At 47.4% G+C, this 17,986-nt stretch overlaps 2 protein-coding genes and 1 long non-coding RNA gene across 4 annotated transcripts in view; 1 reads left to right on the forward strand and 2 right to left on the reverse strand.

The window, feature by feature from the left end:
* ephb6 (eph receptor B6) overlaps positions 1-5,225 on the reverse strand; it is a 28,599-nt gene extending 23,374 nt beyond the window's left edge. Inside the window, exon 1 of the mRNA XM_086113254.1 lies at positions 5,086-5,225. Within this exon, the coding sequence (XP_085969380.1) occupies positions 5,086-5,191 (106 nt within the window). The 5' untranslated portion in view covers positions 5,192-5,225. The remainder of the gene's footprint in view (positions 1-5,085) is intronic.
* A 404-nt stretch (positions 5,226-5,629) lies between these two features.
* Positions 5,630-7,462, forward strand: LOC147204305 (uncharacterized). The gene is made up of 3 exons (XR_015101281.1): positions 5,630-5,766; positions 6,170-6,235; positions 7,365-7,462. It is a non-coding gene; the product is annotated as an uncharacterized LOC147204305 (long non-coding RNA).
* Positions 6,725-15,950, reverse strand: slc2a3b (solute carrier family 2 member 3b). Of its 2 annotated transcripts, XM_086114582.1 has the most exons (12): positions 15,812-15,950; positions 15,621-15,720; positions 12,664-12,771; positions 12,131-12,291; positions 11,807-12,047; positions 11,371-11,533; positions 11,089-11,276; positions 10,642-10,746; positions 10,446-10,547; positions 9,275-9,478; positions 8,722-9,022; positions 6,725-7,499 (listed from the first exon to the last, which is right to left on the reverse strand). In XM_086114582.1, exons 2-11 carry the CDS (start codon positions 15,642-15,644, stop codon positions 8,762-8,764), a joined length of 1,557 nt encoding a protein of 518 aa, XP_085970708.1. In that variant the 5' UTR covers positions 15,645-15,720; positions 15,812-15,950; the 3' UTR covers positions 6,725-7,499; positions 8,722-8,761. The 2 variants fall into 2 exon arrangements, with proteins under 2 accessions (XP_085970708.1, XP_085970707.1); XM_086114581.1 differs by having other exon boundaries at positions 6,725-9,022.
* Between the last annotated feature and the right edge of the window lie 2,036 nt (positions 15,951-17,986).

Genomic DNA, 17,986 nt, shown 5'->3' on the forward strand with positions numbered 1-17,986 from the left:
ATTGTGTTTGTCTCTCGCCGAGTCCAAGCGTGGGTGTAAAAGCTCTCGTCTGCAGTTCAGCGGTGACCCCGCATTAGTTCACGGGCGACCTCCTCCGCTTGGCTCACAGCCGAGACCCCCCCAACTCACAGCCTCCGAATCCATTTTCCGCATTTGCGGTCACACTCTCGCGCCTGCAAAGCGTTGTGTTTGTTGTCGGCGTCGCGCCTGCTTTCGCGCCACGTGTTATTTAACACTTCACGCAATCCACGAAAGACTTGGCTTTGATTAGTACCAAATGCGCCGGGTTGGTCTACCACTTAAGCAAGCATACACTGTACTCCCTTATATTTTGCACTTTTGAAACGGCTGGGTCAAAAAGTAACCCAATGTGGGTGAAATAGCTAACCCAGCGCTGGGTCCAGAAGAACTGAGCCAAGGTTATTTAGAGCCCCTGCAGTGGGTTGAGGGTTGGAATCCGGCAAGCCGGGTCAAGATTTTGATCCAACGAGGGGTTAGAAACGACTCCCGCCGATGTGTTAAAGCCCCCCCAAAAAATGGGTTAGGACTCGCTGCCAACATGTTGGAAGACGTGACATTTCCTTCAACTTCAGAATACAGCAAAATTATAAAAAGTTCCACCTGCGTGCTGCCATTTCCTTGTAAAACGGCTGCACTTGCGAGCGCGCGGCCGTCCGATCCGGTCCAGATGCCCCACCCTCAAACAGTGGGTCCGGGACGCGGCCTCCACCAGACCATCATTACGCGCGACCACATGCGGCCCCGCGATACGCCAAGACAGAGACAGCGGCAGGGCCGAGCAAAGAGGTGCGGATGAACCTTATTCCCGAAATAAGCACGGTCGTGTCAGAGGGACTCATCAAAAATTCCCTCGCGGTTTGTCCTGCTGGATGCGGCAGGCTGCCGTTTTTCACTTGCGACGGACGGCGACCTCAGAAAAAGAAGCCAGTCGAGAGAAATTAGCCAGCGGTGGCTTTGTACGAGCGCAATTCATCTGCAGGTTGGATAACCACACAAAGAGCCCCCAACAGGGATCGATAAAGTTTTCGGAATCGGAAAAATATCACGAGACTTTTTAAACGCAAAGGAACAAGTTGATGAGTGGACAACACTAAGTAGTCACTGGCTTTGTCGCGTTGCGTTGCCGCCGTTGTCATGCTAACAAACACAAAACTGAGTGATTTGAACCAGAGTGGGACAACTGGATATAAAAGTGGGGCTTCATATTCCCACCCCCACTAAAAAAAAAAAAAAAAAAAAAACTTTTCGTCATATTGCTGAAACTGTCCCTATAACCGACGGTATTATGAGTTAAAAAAAAAAAAAAAGAAACCACCATGCCCGAGGAAGAACAACCAATCAGACACAGAATGTGTGACCAATAAGGTGTCAATCATTAGCCCCCGCCATTGCGTCAAGCTGTCATCTTAGGCTTCAGTAACTTTGCTGAAACTATGATGAAATAATAACAAAAAAGTCAAATCCAAACACACACACACACACACACTTGCAAGGTAACAAAACTGGACTCTTCATATTGTCCTGACAACAGGATTCCACTCAACAAATTATACCTAAAAAAAAAAAAAAAAAAAACTTTTCACACCGCACCTTCTTTGAAGGATGTGCAACTCGAAGGCGTTCGAAGTAAATAAGCTGGACATTTCAAAAATATTTGTGAGTTCTCCATAAATTAATTTGGGCTCATTCGAAACTGTGGCATTAAAAAAAGACTATTCCCACAAAGTTAGGAGGGATGCGATGGATGCCGATGAGGCAGATGAAAGTGAATCTATACTGGCAATGGGACGGTTGATCGAACCAATCCGATTTTTAAAAATCGTCCTCACAGGGCCAGAGAGCTGACCCATAAACGACGTCAACATTATTCCGTCCTCGTATTTTTTGCTCTGAGCAAAACTTGTTGTTTTCGTGGCGCCTTGAGTTATGACTTTAATTCACCCCGTAAACACGCTTGGAATTGAAAATATGAATCTCAAAACATCTTTCACCATGGAAATGAATGGAACTGCCATCAATCTGTTCCAGCTTCCTAGAAAGTGTTTAAAAAAAAAAGAAAAATAGCACTCTGTGTGCTATTTTAGTTTCTAGTATTCTAGTTTACCCAACTACTTTAAGTAATTTACTAATCTGCTGGAATATGAATTGGTCTCTCACAGAGGATAAAGACAATATGCCAGTGAGGATTCTTATATTTTCTGTCTCCATGTGTTGATCCTGTTTGAGTTCAAATATCCATTGCTGAAGGCAAATGCATTGCTCGCCTCTTCTCTTGCATACTAAATCATTTTTCTGTAGAAAAATCAAAACACAACAAAACAAAACATGCTGACGCTGCATCCTGCCCTTTCCGCCAGGGAGCACGCAGCAACCGAGTTGCTTTTTTTTTTCCGGCCGACTGACAACCGACTGTGTCACGCATGGCACGCCTTTTGTTTTCTTTTTACACCATCCTGGAAAGACGGCTTATCACACCCAAGGAAAGGGCGACGATCGGCCTAATTAAGATGCGGTTAAAAAGCAAACCTCCCGCGGAAATTTGGCCCACGCGACCTTGAAGTGAGAATGTCAACATGACCCTTAAAGCGGGATGACCTGCTGGGTTATTTGGGAAATTTTGTCAGCAGTGCAGCTTGGGTTATGTAAAAAAAAAAAAAAAAAAAAAAAAAAGGATGTTTGGTAGGGTTCAAATAGAAAAACACTAATGATATGTGTTTACACATCGGTGCGGCTCCACTGGAGCAAAAGTGCTCGACGGGGCATCAGGTGTGCCTTCGTGCCATCCAGACAACATCAACACGCCATCGTCCCAAATTGAAAACCACAATGCGATATGCTCACATCACACTCTCAAGCTAGCCGTCCACCCGTACAACAGAACATGCCAAGTCCACACAGAGAAGACTGACGACCAAAACCCGAGCTCCTCCACCGTGAGGCCGATGCGCTAACCGCTAAGCCACCACGCTCACGTGATTGAAATGAGCTGTGTGAAGGTGCTTATTATCACGGTTGAATGTCTCAACGTTTGAGACGGCTCAGCTCAGGAGGAGCACGGGGAATGGTCGGTAAGCACGCCTAACAGTCAGAAGTTCTAGGTTCGAATTTCGGTCCCTTCCCGTGAGAAGTAAGCGTCGGACCCATTACTCTTTATTCCAAAATTGAAATCACAAATGATGTGATTTTTTTTGATATGTCGTATTCAAAACTTGCCCACAGGCCGCCGGTCAACAAGGCCGCACGGTCCGTGGGTACGACAATAAGCTGCCGGTGGATGAGAACCGTATTAATCAACGCACAGCAACGACACCACATTCGTGTCACTTTACGACAGTGACGTCAGTGTACGTGGTCAGCGTATACTACACGCGTATCACAATAGCCATCCATTTTTTAATCCGCTTATCCAATCGTTGTTGTCTTTTTGTGTGTGTGTGCACTGAAGCTACAAAAGAACTGATGAAATGTTTGGGCGGCTCAAAGCACAGAAGCAATCGGGTCGTCACACACAGAAACTCTCCAAGCAGACCCGAAGATGCCGTAACAAGGCAGATTTATATGGCTGCCCCCACTATTGGGTCAATCGTGTATTACGCGGAGCTTCATTTCAATGACACAAAGTCCGACAGCCAAACGGAGCCGCGCCGTGGCCTTGCTCACCATCTTTCATCCTCATCCAGGCCATCTGCTGCCAGCCCTGATCGATGGGTGGCGGTACCCTGACGTACAAGTTACCTCTCTTTTGCGGTGTGAGTGACTCACGCACACACCAACAGTCAGTGATTCCTATCTTTCTTTTAGACACATACATGTGACTTCTACAAGTCTGTTTACGTGCTTTGAAATGATTTCTGTTTATAAGAATAGGCTCGTTGCCGGGTAGTTACATCTTTGTTCCATCACTAAGAATATTGCATTGACAGACAAATATCAGCAGTCTTAACAATGATCCCTGTGGAACACCGGTGGGGTCGACATGAGAAGTTGAAGATGAAGAAGATTCTTCTTTCAATTGCTGGAGTTGCATTAAAGAGGTAAATAGAATACTTCTTCAGAAACGACTAGAATTGAAAATTACATTTGAAAAAAGAAGAGCATGTAAAAGTGTATTATTGTGTGAATTTAAAAAGGGGTAGAATAAAAGATGATAAGGTGCAAATATTAAAAATTGGTTAAAAATAAGGTGCAGGTAAACTACAGTATAATGGAAATAATAATCAAACTATGAAACTTATGTAGGGGACAAATAAACACTCATTTGTACTTGTGTATGACAATGTTCAAATCGAAATGTTTGCCAGGGCTGACGCGTGCGCAAACTTTCTCGAGTTTTTGTTCATGTTTAGGACCTCAAAAATATGAATCCTTGCAGAGAATAACAATCATGATCAGAATGATATTGACGTCGATAATAGTGACCTCGCCGTGGTCGCTGTTTCGGGGCCTAAAATTGTCATTTCAATTCTAATTTAATGTTGGAGCAGGTGCCTCTTTTAACCCCCACCACCACACACACCATCTTCAAGGAAACAACACACACACACACACACACGCACGCGCGCACAAATGATATCGGAGTCATTAGATTACCAGTGAGATTGCTCAAGACTGCCCACTCTCATCTGCCCAGGAGAAAGTCTCACTTAAACCATCTTGCACATTTGCAAGACAGGGGTCTGGCAAAGGGTCAAGATGAGGGGGGGGGGGGGGGGGGTTATGGGTGTCCTGGCCTGAGGGGGGACATAAGAGAGTGAGGGTGGACATAGTTTATGCAATTTAGCATTCATTTGTGTCTGCTGCCTTTTCTCCATATTCTTTTGTTTGCTGGCGCACGACACACACCTGGAACCACTCACAGACACACAAACGCACACACACGTTGCAACAAGGTGTGACTCCTTGCAACAAGGAGGAGTTGAATTCCCATACATTGCTGTCAAACAGTTCCGAGGGAGCCACGGTGAGTAAGTTTCTAGCCACCTCCCACTAAAATCGACCCATTATGAAACATTTTATATTTATGAGCGTGGGTTAAAATTTTTTTTTTAAAAAGTTACTTCTTACCTTCCTCAGCTGAATTGGGTCGGAGAAAGAAACATAGGGACAGAAGGACGCTCCACATCTCCACTACAGAGTGACACTGACAGCGGGCCGGGGAGGGAGAGAGCATGCAAGAGTGAGAGACGTGTTCGTGTGAGCGTGTGTGTGTGAGCGTGTGTGTGTGTGTGTGTGTGTGTGTGGAGGGAGGGAAAGAGTGGGTAGGAGGAGTCTGTTTGTTCCCACTATCAGCAAAGGGAGGAAAACGAATGGATGACAGAAAAAGGGGGGGGGGAGTTTAAAAAATTGGCGTATGTACACAAAATGCTGTTGTCATGGAAACGGGGAAGTTAATAAGAGGTGTGACAGTCACCTCGAGGTTAAGCCGGCATGTTGCGGCGTTCCTCACATGCCTGTATGATGCACATGTTTTTTTTCAATATACGTTAACATTTTGTGGAGTCACAAGCGCCCGCCATGACCCCCCCGGCCCCACTGGCTGCTGTTGAGGCCCGGCCCACGCACGCCACCCACTGGCCACCTCGCAGCATTGCAGCTTGTTGACGGGGGTGCGCTTTTCATGCCCCAGTTCTCCGCAATGAGGAAGACGTGAGTGGACTCTTGCAAGGGAGATGTTTGCCTGCCGGCTCGACACAGTCCGATGGCCCCATTCCCAGCTGGCCGGGGAGGGGGCGCAGGCTCCTAAATGTGGGTATTCATGTCGAAAACCGATCATTACAAAATGAATCGCTTGACTTTTTGAGGCAGGAAGGAAGCAAATCAGAATGCCTCTGGAAGTACACTGTACGATATGCATCGGGTGCCACGGGGATTTTTGAGGAGAAAATTGTTTTAAATTCCAGCAACATCCAATTCTCCCTATATTTCATCGAGTGGTGCCTCGAGATCAGAGTGGGACCCGAACGATGATTCGGATTGAAACTGACGTTGCAATACTGCGGAACGCCACAAGAGGGTGCAATTTGGGCGATTTTAGTCGGTATCGATTCATAGACGGTGTGGATACAGAGACATACTGTATACCGAGTACAGTATTTTAAAATGTTTGTCGACGTTCGGATGATTTTTGTTTTGTTAATTCGAGATGCAGCGCTAGATGGTGGCAGTGAACCTGAACCCACTTCATCACGAGGGGCATCTTCGAAGCGACTGCAAAGTAAGCTCAAAAGAGGCTTCAGGATGTATGATGCCATTTACTGTCTAAAGGAACCCTGACGTAAATCATTGCGTAGACTAGACTTGTGCAAAGAAATACTGGCCAATAAATAGCATCAATGTCATAACTCTGCCCAGATATTTGAAAACAGCATCATCAGCAGCACCAGAGACGTTTTCTTCCAATGAGCATTATTCTTATTTATTTTTGTCAGGGAAAACAAAATATCTTTTGAAAATCGTGTGACCCCACCCCGCCTAGTTAACATCAACAGGCCAAAAGCAAAGCAGGAAAGTTGAACTCCTGCTCTCGTTGCATATTTGATCCCCATTTCTTTTTTTGCTTGCTTTTATTTTATTGACCGTTTTGGGTCGCCCGACTGAGCAGGGGGTGCCATCTCATGAAGGGCCGAAATAGGCCTGTGGCATGACGTTCAACATCTGGTTCATCGCATCAATGGCCGCGCAGAGATGATCGTCAGACAGTCTCTTCTTGACACAGATGCACAACTTTATTCCCACTTTAGTTCTTTTCGAAGGGGGCGTTTCACAGCAATGTGACACCCACTCAACACTTTTGCATAGCGATATAAAAATGCAAACACAGAGCAAAAATATACAGATGAAAGGCTGGCATATTTAGTGGCGCACAGGAACGCTTAAGTAACAGCCCCAAAGACAGACGGGCACGAAAAATCTGAGCATTTCACAAATGTACACTCGTACCAATACATGAGGTACCCCCGAGATAATCCGCCGGCCAATTGGAAGTGAACGTAAACGTTCAATGATGTCTTGCGGGGTTGGTTTCATCTCGATGTAAAGTGGCACCAACAGATCGAACGCGTCCGTCGGATTCTAAGCAGACGCTCGTCGTACAAGTCCGCTCCGCCAAAAGTGCAAATGTAACGCCGCTCCGCAAGCTACGTTCGGCATCAAAACAAACAAATGGTCAATTTCCGTGCGTCCGGACCAAAGCGCTGAAAATAAATACACGTCGCTAGTGTTTTGACGGGATCTCTTCGGTGACCTGCGGGGTTAGGATTAAACCGGTCGACCTTAAGCGACCATTTTTTCCTCTGCTTATTTGCGATTCGCATGACTCACCCAATTGCGTTTTTTGTTCTCAGGTCAAAGGCCTGCCCGGTGCAAAAGTATTGCTTCCTGTGGCATCTTGGCGCCAAGGGACTGTGTTGAGGTGAGGACAGGAGCTTCATTTAATCAGGCCGTAGCACAGCGTAATGTAAAAGGTTATCCTGCGGCATCTATCGGGAAGACAAACCGAAGTAGGCAGGTGGTTGATTGATTCAAGCCATAGCCATGTCTAAAAGTAAAGTATTGCTTTGCCACCATCGTGTGGCATTAAAGGCAATTCTGAATGGAGAAAATCCGATTTTCGTGATTTGCGGGAACTGGAGACCAAGCCCGGCCCCTAATATCCAAAATCAGCATGTAATTGACTCGCTTCCTTTATAATGGCCTCTCGATCTCACCCAACACTGACTGTGGCTTTTTATTTTTTGATCTTGCTGTGAAAAAATATTCCTTACATGGAAAAAAGAAGCTAAATCCAATACTCAACTGAATAAAAGCAAACTCGAACACAGCATTTTGAACAATTAAAATCGATCAAACCTGTTCCAAAAATGAATTGAAACTAATTGACCTTCAACAATTTAAAAGAAACACTGCCAGCCACTACTTTTTCCACGCTACAGGCCTATGCAAGTTTTCGACCCCCCCTCCAAAATGTTTCCACTGCACTGCTTCCTTCTCTTTGGTCATTTTGACTACGTTTGTCCAAATGAAGCTCCTCAACTCACTTCATGACCAAGGGGCCAGCAGATGGCGGCGAAACAGCAACGTTGTACATTGCGCTCCATTTGATTGGAGAAAGCTGCAAGCGGTTGTCACGCAAAAAAGTCCCGCGAAGAGCTTAAGCTCCACCTCATCATCATACAATCAAAGTTTCTCGTTGGCAGTAGACGTGCACGCAAACTCGTTTCTTCTTGAGCAGCAGAGGCCAACAAATGCAAAGTATATACACACACACACCAACAGTTCCTATGCTGCAGAATGATACGACCGACCTTGCTTGGAGGCTGGGGGGAGGGCGGGGCCCGCGCCATCAGTGTTTTCGAGGTCAGCCTGGCTTTTCCGAGCTCGACCTCAATATCTAAAAGCTGGAATCCAGTAACCTTCTAACGCGGCCGACGGCCGAGGGGGGGTTCTGAGCACTGAACGCAGGTTGATCCTCTTACAAAGGAGGCAGTATGCGAGGCATGTCAACAAACTTTGAAGGCACGGCGGTTCTGTTTAAGCAGGTTTACAAGGACCTCGGTTAATTATTTTGGTATTTCCACATGAAACGAAAAACAACAACAACAAAAAAAAAACACACAAAAAAAAACAACAAAGCACCGTGTTAAGTGTGATTTGTTTGACACTACAAAAAGGCTCACTCAAATGTGATGTCGTCCCACTGACCTTTTCGACCTGCTTTCTTGTCACATGATTTCTTTCTCGTTTAGGGATTCTCCGCAGGAAGAGCCACCATGGGGACCTTTTCCGAGGGGGACATGGGCGGAGGTTCTTTGCTCCCGGGTTGGTCCACAACCGTCGCTTCGGGCGCGGGGGAACTGGGGGATTTGGCGGCGCTGGCGGCGAATCCTTGAGCAATGTCGTCGAAGGTCCTTCCTTTGGTCTCGGGCACCCGCAGGAAAGTGAAGATGAAGAAGAGGATGAGAAAGACCATGAAGATGATGAACACGTAAGGACCGCAGAGTTCCTAAGGGAAACACAGACGGAGAGTTTGGATCATCGAGCGCGGTCGTTCACAAAGTGTGGCATGCAGGCGCCCTCTTGTGGCAGAGTAAAGTATCACCTACGTACGTTCAGTTGTACGAATTTAAAAGAAAAAAAAAAGTACTGTTTTGAGAATAGAAAAAGTCAAAATGTTTACCAGAGGAAAAAGAAAAAAAGTTCCTCGCCACGTCACTGACTATTTTCAGGGTTGACAGTTGTGCGTGTCGACACGTACCTCCAGTTTGGGGAAACCAAGGCCCACCAGGAAGTTGGCGGTCCAGTTGGATAAACCGGAGACGGCCATGGCGGCGGGTCGAGGGCCCTGGGCGAAGAGCTCGGCCACGATGAACCAGGGGATGGGACCCGGACCCATCTCAAAACTGGCCACGAAGGCGAACACGGCCACGATGGCCAAATAGCTCAGAGACGGGGTCGATTTCTGCTCAGACAAACAGCAAAATGAGGCAAATAAATCCATGAGAGTCGCAGCTAGGGCCCAAATAGTTCATAAGAGGTAAGCCGCCTTGTTTTTCTGAAGCCGAGACAAGTACGTATTCAAATGATCCCATCCCTGAAGACAAATACAAACCGATCGAGGTAACTATAATTGGAGCGACAGGATGCAGTTGATCTCAAATGTTTACACGCCCCCTGTTCAAAGGCCAAGTTTTTGTAAGACCAAAAAAAGCAGGCCAAGATATATCCTTCTCTCCGCCATTAATGTGACCTGTAACCTGGATGACTCGACACATTTTTTTCCTCATTATTATTTTCAGTGAAATAATGCGGGCGCATCGGCATAACACATTCCTCCGCATCTCTTCGGGGCATTTTGTTCCGGTCCGACGAGACCAAGCTTCAAGTTTTTAACCACAATTCCCAAACGCAACTTTGCTCATCACCAAAAGAACACCAGAGCAACAGCTGAGCATGACCGTAGTGGGGCCTTTGACAAGGTGGAAGAAATTAGGAACAGTTCCAAATAATAGTCACTATTTGTACAAAACCTTCGGAGGAAAATAAAATAAAATAGAGTCAAGTTAGCAAAGGCCCACGAGAACAGCTGAACTTGAATTAGGGTTAATGAGAGGCACTTGGCGACGACAGCAATTGTGTGCTGACTCCCATTTAACATTTCAGTTGTTTACTTTTACGTTCCTTGTTGTTGTTTTTTTTTATCCAATCGAGTTGCACAGGTTATACAAAACAAGCATTTTAAAGAATATCCACATATCAAGACACTTTTTTTTTTTTTTTTTTTTTTTTTTACATCACTTTGGTAACTTCATTTGTTTGTATTTGTTCCAGTCCAACAAAATCCGCTTTACGTAAAAAGTTACTGCCTGCCTCATGTTAGCCTTCACCACTGTTTTGAAAACCAACGCACCCATCCAATCGTCACTCACCACCAGAGAAAGGGAGATGGTCATGAGCAAGGCAGAAATGGCCATTCCGCCCAGTCCGATCAGGTGTAAGGTCCTTCGGCCCGCCTTTTCCACTAGGAAGAGCTGGGGGGGGGGGGGGGGGGGATCCGCAGGGATTGGTCGAAAATCCAACGAACTGCGCGGAAAAGGGACGACAAAGTAGCGGCGCGGCACTCACGGAAACGACGGTGAACACGGTGTTGACCACTCCGGCGCCGATGGTGGCGTAGATGGGTTGAGTTACGCCCGCCGTGGCAAAGATGCCCGTCGAGTAGTAGAAGACCTAAAATCAAGTTCAACGTGAGTCCGCGACAACAAAGCGACAGACGTACCGGGACGGCACCGCGGTTCCGAGGGTCCGTGTTGGGATCTGAAAGTGTCAAATCATATTTATTGTCAAATATGCTTTATGTATAAAGTGAGTATTGATATTAAAGTGAGTTGAGGAGCTTCAATTGGAAACAAGTAGTGTTTCGCTGCCATCTTGATGCCATGGAGCTATGCTGAAGTGAGTTGAGGAGCTTCATTTAGCCACAAATAGTGCAACGTGGAAACTAAACGTTCAGAGTTTTTCACGTTAGCTCCCCACGGACGTTTCCCAGCTCCTCGAGTAAGCGTTACTCACGGCATTGATGCCCGAAAACTGCTGAGAGAGCTGCAGAACGATGGCGATGATGATGGGCTGGCGGTAGTTCTGCGAGCGGAAGAGCTCCAGGATGGTGACTTTCTTCTCCATGGCCATCCGCATCCCTTCCTCCTTCATCTCATCGATGTCCTCGCTCACGTCCTCGCAGCCGCGCAGCCGCACCAGCGCTGCAAGGTGGGGCAGCGGCAGTGGGAATAAGGTTGAGGGGGGGAAAAAAGAAAATAGCGATGTGACGCCAAAGTGAGGATCTCATGTACGGACCTTTCCTGGCCTCCTCCTCCTGCTTGAGGACAATGAGAAGGTAGCGGGGGCTCTCGGGGCAGAAGGGCAGCATGATGCTCTGCAGGATGGCAGGCAGGGCGGTCAAGGCCAGGAGGACGGGCCACAGAGTATCCGAGCCCAGAAGAGACTCCAGACCAAAGATCTAAAGAGAAGAAACAAAAACACACCATATCGTCTCAACTTTGCGAATGGCGGAGAGCAAATTCTTGACCAAATTTCTTTTGCAAATCTGCAAATTCAGGACAGTTAATGGATACAAGCTAAAAATGTGCCTCCGGCATTTCAGTTGTTGAGTTTTCTTCCGCTTTCGCAACGACAGAAGATTCCTCATCAGCATTCACATCCCATTTCTAACGAAAGTGCAGCCTCTCGTTTCATAACTGCAGCAAGCGCAAGACGTGCGTCCGTCTCGTACCTGCGCCACCAGGATGCCGATAACCACGCCCAGCTGGTGCAGGGTGCCGAAGGCCCCTCGGAGGGCGGTGGGGGCGATCTCGCCCACGTACATGGGCGTCAGTCCGGTGCACAGACCGCAGAAGACGCCGATGATCAAGCGTCCGACGATGACCATCTCGAAAGAGCGACTCAGGCTGGAGAGTCCCATCAGGGCCCCGCCCAGCAGGGCCAGAACGTTGGCCAACAGCATCGATTTCTTCCTGGACGGCGAAGATGGTCAACGGAGACATTTTGGACATTGACATTCCCCCCCGCCCCCCCCCCAGAGTCTTGACTTGCTCACCTGCCAAACTTGTTGACCATGGCCCCCACGCTGAAGGAGCCCAACATGCCGCCCACACTAAAGATGGCCACCGCAAAACTCCACACCATGGTGGTGGCTCCCGGACTGAAGGGCTCGTTGAAGCGCTCCAGAGAAATATTTTGGAAGAACCTACGCAGTTTCTGTTCAAGCCAGAGCAAAAGAAAAACAAAACGAACCCCAAAAAATTATATACAGGTATATATATATATATATAGCTTTTATATTTTTTTTGTGTGTTCAACAATCCACATTGGGGCCGCATGACTTTAGTAAAGCCCTCAGTGCATATAACAAGGTCATCCCCCAAATTTTTCAATCTGTCATTGAGCCATTTTTTATTTTTTCACATGGAGACTTGCATCGGCACAATTGATGACACACTTGTCATCAATTGTTGCTCTCTTTTAGAAAGACTGTGTTCTCCCACAGTAATTACAGTACATCTCGGTGAAAATGTATTTGCATACACAACAAAAGGGTACCTTATTAGCAACACACGCGCGCACACACACCTGCTCAGGTGCATTGATGACCCCGGTGTTGTAACCAAACTGCAGCGAACCGACGACGGCAGTGGACACGCAGTAGAGCAGGTAGCAGGTGACTTTCTTCTGCTTGGGCTGTTGCATGAAGGCGAGAGAAAGCACCAAGTGAGATGAGAACAAAGCGTGGATGCATTTGCTCAAAGAAAGGCCTCTGTTGGAAGAGTGGCTGCGGAGTGTCGCTGCCTTTTGACAAAGCTCTTGTTGTTTGTGGACACGACGGCCGTCACGCAGGCACAATGAGCCTTTTCCACATCCCGGCTCTCACTGGCTTCCTTTCAACCTGCTTGTTATTGGCGCGACTGTAGTGCCCGCTGCATGACAGGCAAGCCCGCAGGTCAGTCCAAAGCACCTGCAGGGACTGGACCGGGATGGAATTCGGTTGTTTTTCCCGCCGGCCTCGGGATTACTGCCTAATAAGCTGCTCGTGCAGCAGATCTTTGCTGCATGCGCAACACAAAGTGAAACTTTGAGAAGTTTGCATCACTTATTTTGTGGTTTTGGGGGTGGGGCGATTATGAAACAATATAATAATAATAATCGTATTTAATTTGGTTAAAATATGCAAAAAGGATATGCCGATGCAAAATCTCAACGTTATTTATTAGCCATGACAATTTGAAATTTCGGTCCAGCAAGGATCATGAAAGTTGACACACATGATTTGCTCCTGCGGGCCACATAAAATGACGTGACGGGCCGGATCTGTCCCCCGGGCCTTGACTTTGACACCTGAGCTCTAAACTGTCCCAAGGTGTGACTGTGAGTCTGAATGATTGTTCGTCTAAGTGTGCCCTGGCTGGCGACCATTTCAATGGGTGCCGCCATTTTTACGACTTTAATTCAACACAGTAGCGCAAAGCGATAAGCAATTTTTCCACGCCGGTAAACCTGCACTCTTGGACGCGACGTCCGCCTCTCCTGCTAGCGTACCGTGTCGTGTGGGTACTGTGATCGGACCAAAGAAGCAGAAATGAATGAAGCAGAAGATAAAGAAGAACAAGAAGGAGGAGAAACGCAAAAGACGACAGGCAGAGGCAACACCCGGGCACTTGCAGCGACACGCTTTTCGTTGCGCAACTGTTGAGCGACGGGACGTGAAAATCACGCCGGGGCCGTCAAGCCTTTTAAATGCGGGGAGCGGTCGGGACGTTTACCAGCCTAAGAAACACACGCGATGTAGCTCTGCGATGCTTGAGTCTAAATGATCAGTCTAGTGTTCATTTACAACATTGCAACATTTGTTTGCCAGCTACAAAAAAAAATAAGAAACAAAAACCTTACAAAAAACAAAAAAATACTGGCAACAACCTGGCAACACAAACAAGAAGTCAGTGTACTGGGGGGCAGGGGGGGTTATAGCCGCACAGAACCAACGTGCAAATGCCACACAGGAACCTGTGAAGGCGTGCGATAGACTTGCTAACCGTGAGAGCACTTTGCGGCCTTTCAACCGACTCGAGTTGAGTCATTTCCTGTCATTGCGCTTCAGTCCTGACTCCAGCCGTCACAGGCAATGATCCAAATCACTCGCACAGTTGGACGGTTTTGGTCTTGGCTCCTCTTTAAACTGCAGTTAATCCTTTGGAATTTTACAAAATGGGTAGTCGCATTCTTCAACAAGGGGGGGAAAAAAATTAAGACTGCTGAGGTCCACGTTGGACCAACACTTGTATTATTATATATCAAACACAATCCATCCATCCAACTTCTGAATCGCTTCATCCTCACAAAGGTGGCGGGGGTGGGGGGGGGGTGCTGGAGCCTACCCCAGCCGTCTTCGGGCAGTAGGCGGGGGACACCCCGAAGCGGTTGCCGGCCAATGGCAGGGCACACAGAGACGAACAACCATCCGCGCTCACGCTCACACCTAGGGACAATTTGGAGTCCTCAATCAGCCTGCCATGCATGTTTTTGGAATGTGGGAGGAAACCGGAGCACCCGGAGAAAACCCACGCAGGCACGGGGAGAACATGCAAACTTCACAGAGGAAAGCCAGAGCTGGGATCGAACCCGCGACCTCTGCACTGTGAGGTCGATGCGCTATCCAGTCCCCCACCAGGCCGCCTTAGGTCAAACACATTGACCTTGACCTTCATCCAATGAAATTGATGTTGGACCGACTTCACATTTTAGCATTAAACAACACGCAAATGTGCTGACATGAAACCTGTCACCATTTTATTTTGCTGGCGACCATTCCTGGGAGTAGACGGGATTGTCTGCAACTCACCCGTCACCCTAGTAAGGACAAGCGCTCTCGAAAAAAAACAAACATTTATGGATTCATTTGTTCAGTTTGTGAGAGGATTTTGTTGTTGTTTTTTTTTTTTTTTGGGTGTGTATTCACATTCCGTGTGCGTATTTGGACACCCATCCAAGCGATGTCAAAATGTGAAGTAAGCCTCCGGACGACCAAAGAATGTGCAACATGTTGCCCAAGAAAAACCACCGTTGGGTACGAAGCACCCGTCGTCCGATTTGAACTTGGCCGAATCACCTCGTTGAAGGATGACTTTGCGTGAGAATCTGTCAACGCAGCCCCCGTACCGGATGTCACGAGACGGGCGCAGGTGTACCTAATGTTGCGTCTTCTTGTCCCGCGCGTGTCCTTGCTTTCTCTCAACGTGCATTTAAACACGGAGGCATCACGCTCAAGTCGCAGCTTGCCCTGCTCTCCCTCTCTTAGTCACGTCCCCGAAACGCTCAGTTCTCATCCTCCTCTTGCCAGAAAGGAAAATTACCGAAGTGCCAGCATGAACTCCAGCTTTTTATTCCATTGCGAGCTGCACCAAACAGAGTCCAATCAAACAAGTGGGAACCGACACCGAAAGTTTACAGGCGCGAGTTCGGAACTTTGTCGCGGCGCCGGCCGCTTTGCCGTTAAAATTCTGCGGTCATACAATAAAAGGAACAGAAGTGTCTACCTTATCATCTTCCATGCGGTCCATCTTCACTTTTTTTTTTTTCTGAACAAAATGGGACTTTCTGGAAAAATGCGCTTCTCTGTGCAAACGGCTGTCGAACCTGAAAGCAAATAATAGAGAAACAAGCGGCAGCAAGACGTCAGCAGAGCCAGAAGGCAAACGGCGGCGTGCGACGGCGAGTCTCGCTGTACCTGATGGACTGGGATGGGCCGGACCCGTTTGTGGTCCAGACTATTGAGATGGTCTGCCCTCACTTCAGCAGCGGCAGACGAGAAACTCCTCCCGCTCGTTTCCTCCTCCCTCCACACACACGTCTGGTTTCGCCCCCTCTCCCGAGATCCTATTTAAAGAGAGCCGGGTGCTGGGACAGTCTCCTTCGATAAAACTGCATCAAGCAATTTTTAGCGGGGCTTTGGAACAAAATACATCCTTAAAGATCAAGGTGGGTCACGCTATTCTTATGAGAAGACACAATTACCAAATACATGTTGATTCTTACAAACGATGGGCTTTTATGGTGGGAATCACCGGTGTCCAACTCAAGGCTCGGGGGCCGGATCTGGCCCGCCATGTCATTTTATGTGGCCCGTGAAAGCAGATCACCCCCCCCCCCCGCCCCACTGGGTTTATATTGAACAGAGGTAAAACGTCAATACTTTATCAATGTGGCAGATGTGTGACTACGTTGTCTTTGTCAAGAATGATGCACACCATTTGTAATTTCACTAATTTCCAATCCAAAGATGAACGCTTGGAGTTCCCCCACCTCCAATCATGATGACCTCACATGCGTCTCGATGCGGCATGTTTGCGGTCATCTACGGGAAAAAAAAAAGAGAAGAGGAAGAGGAGAAAGGAGAAGGAGGACGAGACGTTGGGGGGCCAACGTGCCTGAGGTGGGGAACAAACTCGGCCGGCTGAAAGGAGGCTCTGTGGCGGCTGCCCACCAGGGCGCCGGCACAATGGGCAACGTGCACATGCCTGAGATACAAAGCCCGGTCATGCAGAGACCATGAGACCGGCTCAGTAGGTGGCGAACAATCAGAAGCCCACCTCCCTTCCCCTAATTCCTCATTTCTAATCTGGTGGCCCACCTAAATCTCGGCCTGGAATTTGAAGGCCTCCACAAAATACCAAAGTGTTAAGATTTGATTTTCATCGACTGGATTGACCTCCATGATCTAATGAGAGAGCTGCTGTTGACAAGTAAAATTGAGGGAAAACAAACTTGTGTCCTTTCGCAACTACTCAGCCGACTGTAGCCCAGAAATGTGATCAATTTTTTAGGCAGTGTGCGTTTTTTGAAAAGTGATGAAATCGGCACGATGCGAGCAGCATTTAAAAAAAAAGTCCAATTTGAAATTTCATAAATGACTTTAAATTGTTGATAAATTGAGATTCTTTTTCCTATAAATGGATGAACTTTTCTGACAGAAGACACAAAGTATTTAAAGAATAAAATCCTTGACGTGACTCCTCGAAATTTCACAGCATGGCTGATGATAGAGAAATACACAAAACAGTACTCATCTTAAATGATTTTGGTGTCGAAACCCAATGTGTATTTCTATTTATTTATTTGACTTGAAATTGCAGACATATGCTAAAATGTGATGAGTATTTCTTGAATTTGAACCTAACTATGCACACGAAACCCAGCTGTCACAGGAGGAGCGCAATTTGTCATGTCTGCTACAGGGTACTGATTCAGCTCCTCACGTCACACAAAACCGAGAGAAACATTTGAGGCACCGTATTTCGACATCGCCGAAGTAAAGAGTATTGATTTTTTTTTCTTTTTTGGAGTAATGTCACACACGCGGCATGTGTCTTACAAACACAAATGCGTCAAAAGAACCAGCTGTTGTGACACATCCTAGTGAGACATCCTACCTGCAGCTGTTACACGCACACACACACGCACGCACGCTCCCGTGCAACTCAATCTCTTTCAAAGCATTCGCTTCATTCCTCAGGCCCTCCTTTCCCGACATCCCAGCCGGTGATCTGTTCCCAAGGCAACGTATCATCCAGCAACATGGCCACAATCGAATTTTATTTGTACACAGTAAGAGCGCGAGAGGAAGGAAGCGAGGCCAGAGCTGCTGTCTGCCAATCTCGCTTGCGTATACACGCCATCAACTGGCATCCATTTCCTGATCATTTGCAACAACCCGGACGAGCACAGTCTCGAAACAATGAAAACAGCCGCTACACTCTCTATAGAAAGTCTAAATTGGCAGCGAAAGCTGCATTGAGTCACAGCGGTCAACAGGGGGCGACGTGGCCAAATGCGAATGAAGCGGATTGCAGGCGCCAAATAAACACACAGAAGACTTGTCAGGACCCATCAAGCACAGTTTGGA

Source organism: Hippocampus guttulatus, chromosome 6 (assembly GCF_054856545.1).
Source record: "Hippocampus guttulatus isolate MCC_2025c chromosome 6, RoL_Hgut_1.0, whole genome shotgun sequence".
Classification (NCBI taxonomy): domain Eukaryota; kingdom Metazoa; phylum Chordata; class Actinopteri; order Syngnathiformes; family Syngnathidae; genus Hippocampus; species Hippocampus guttulatus.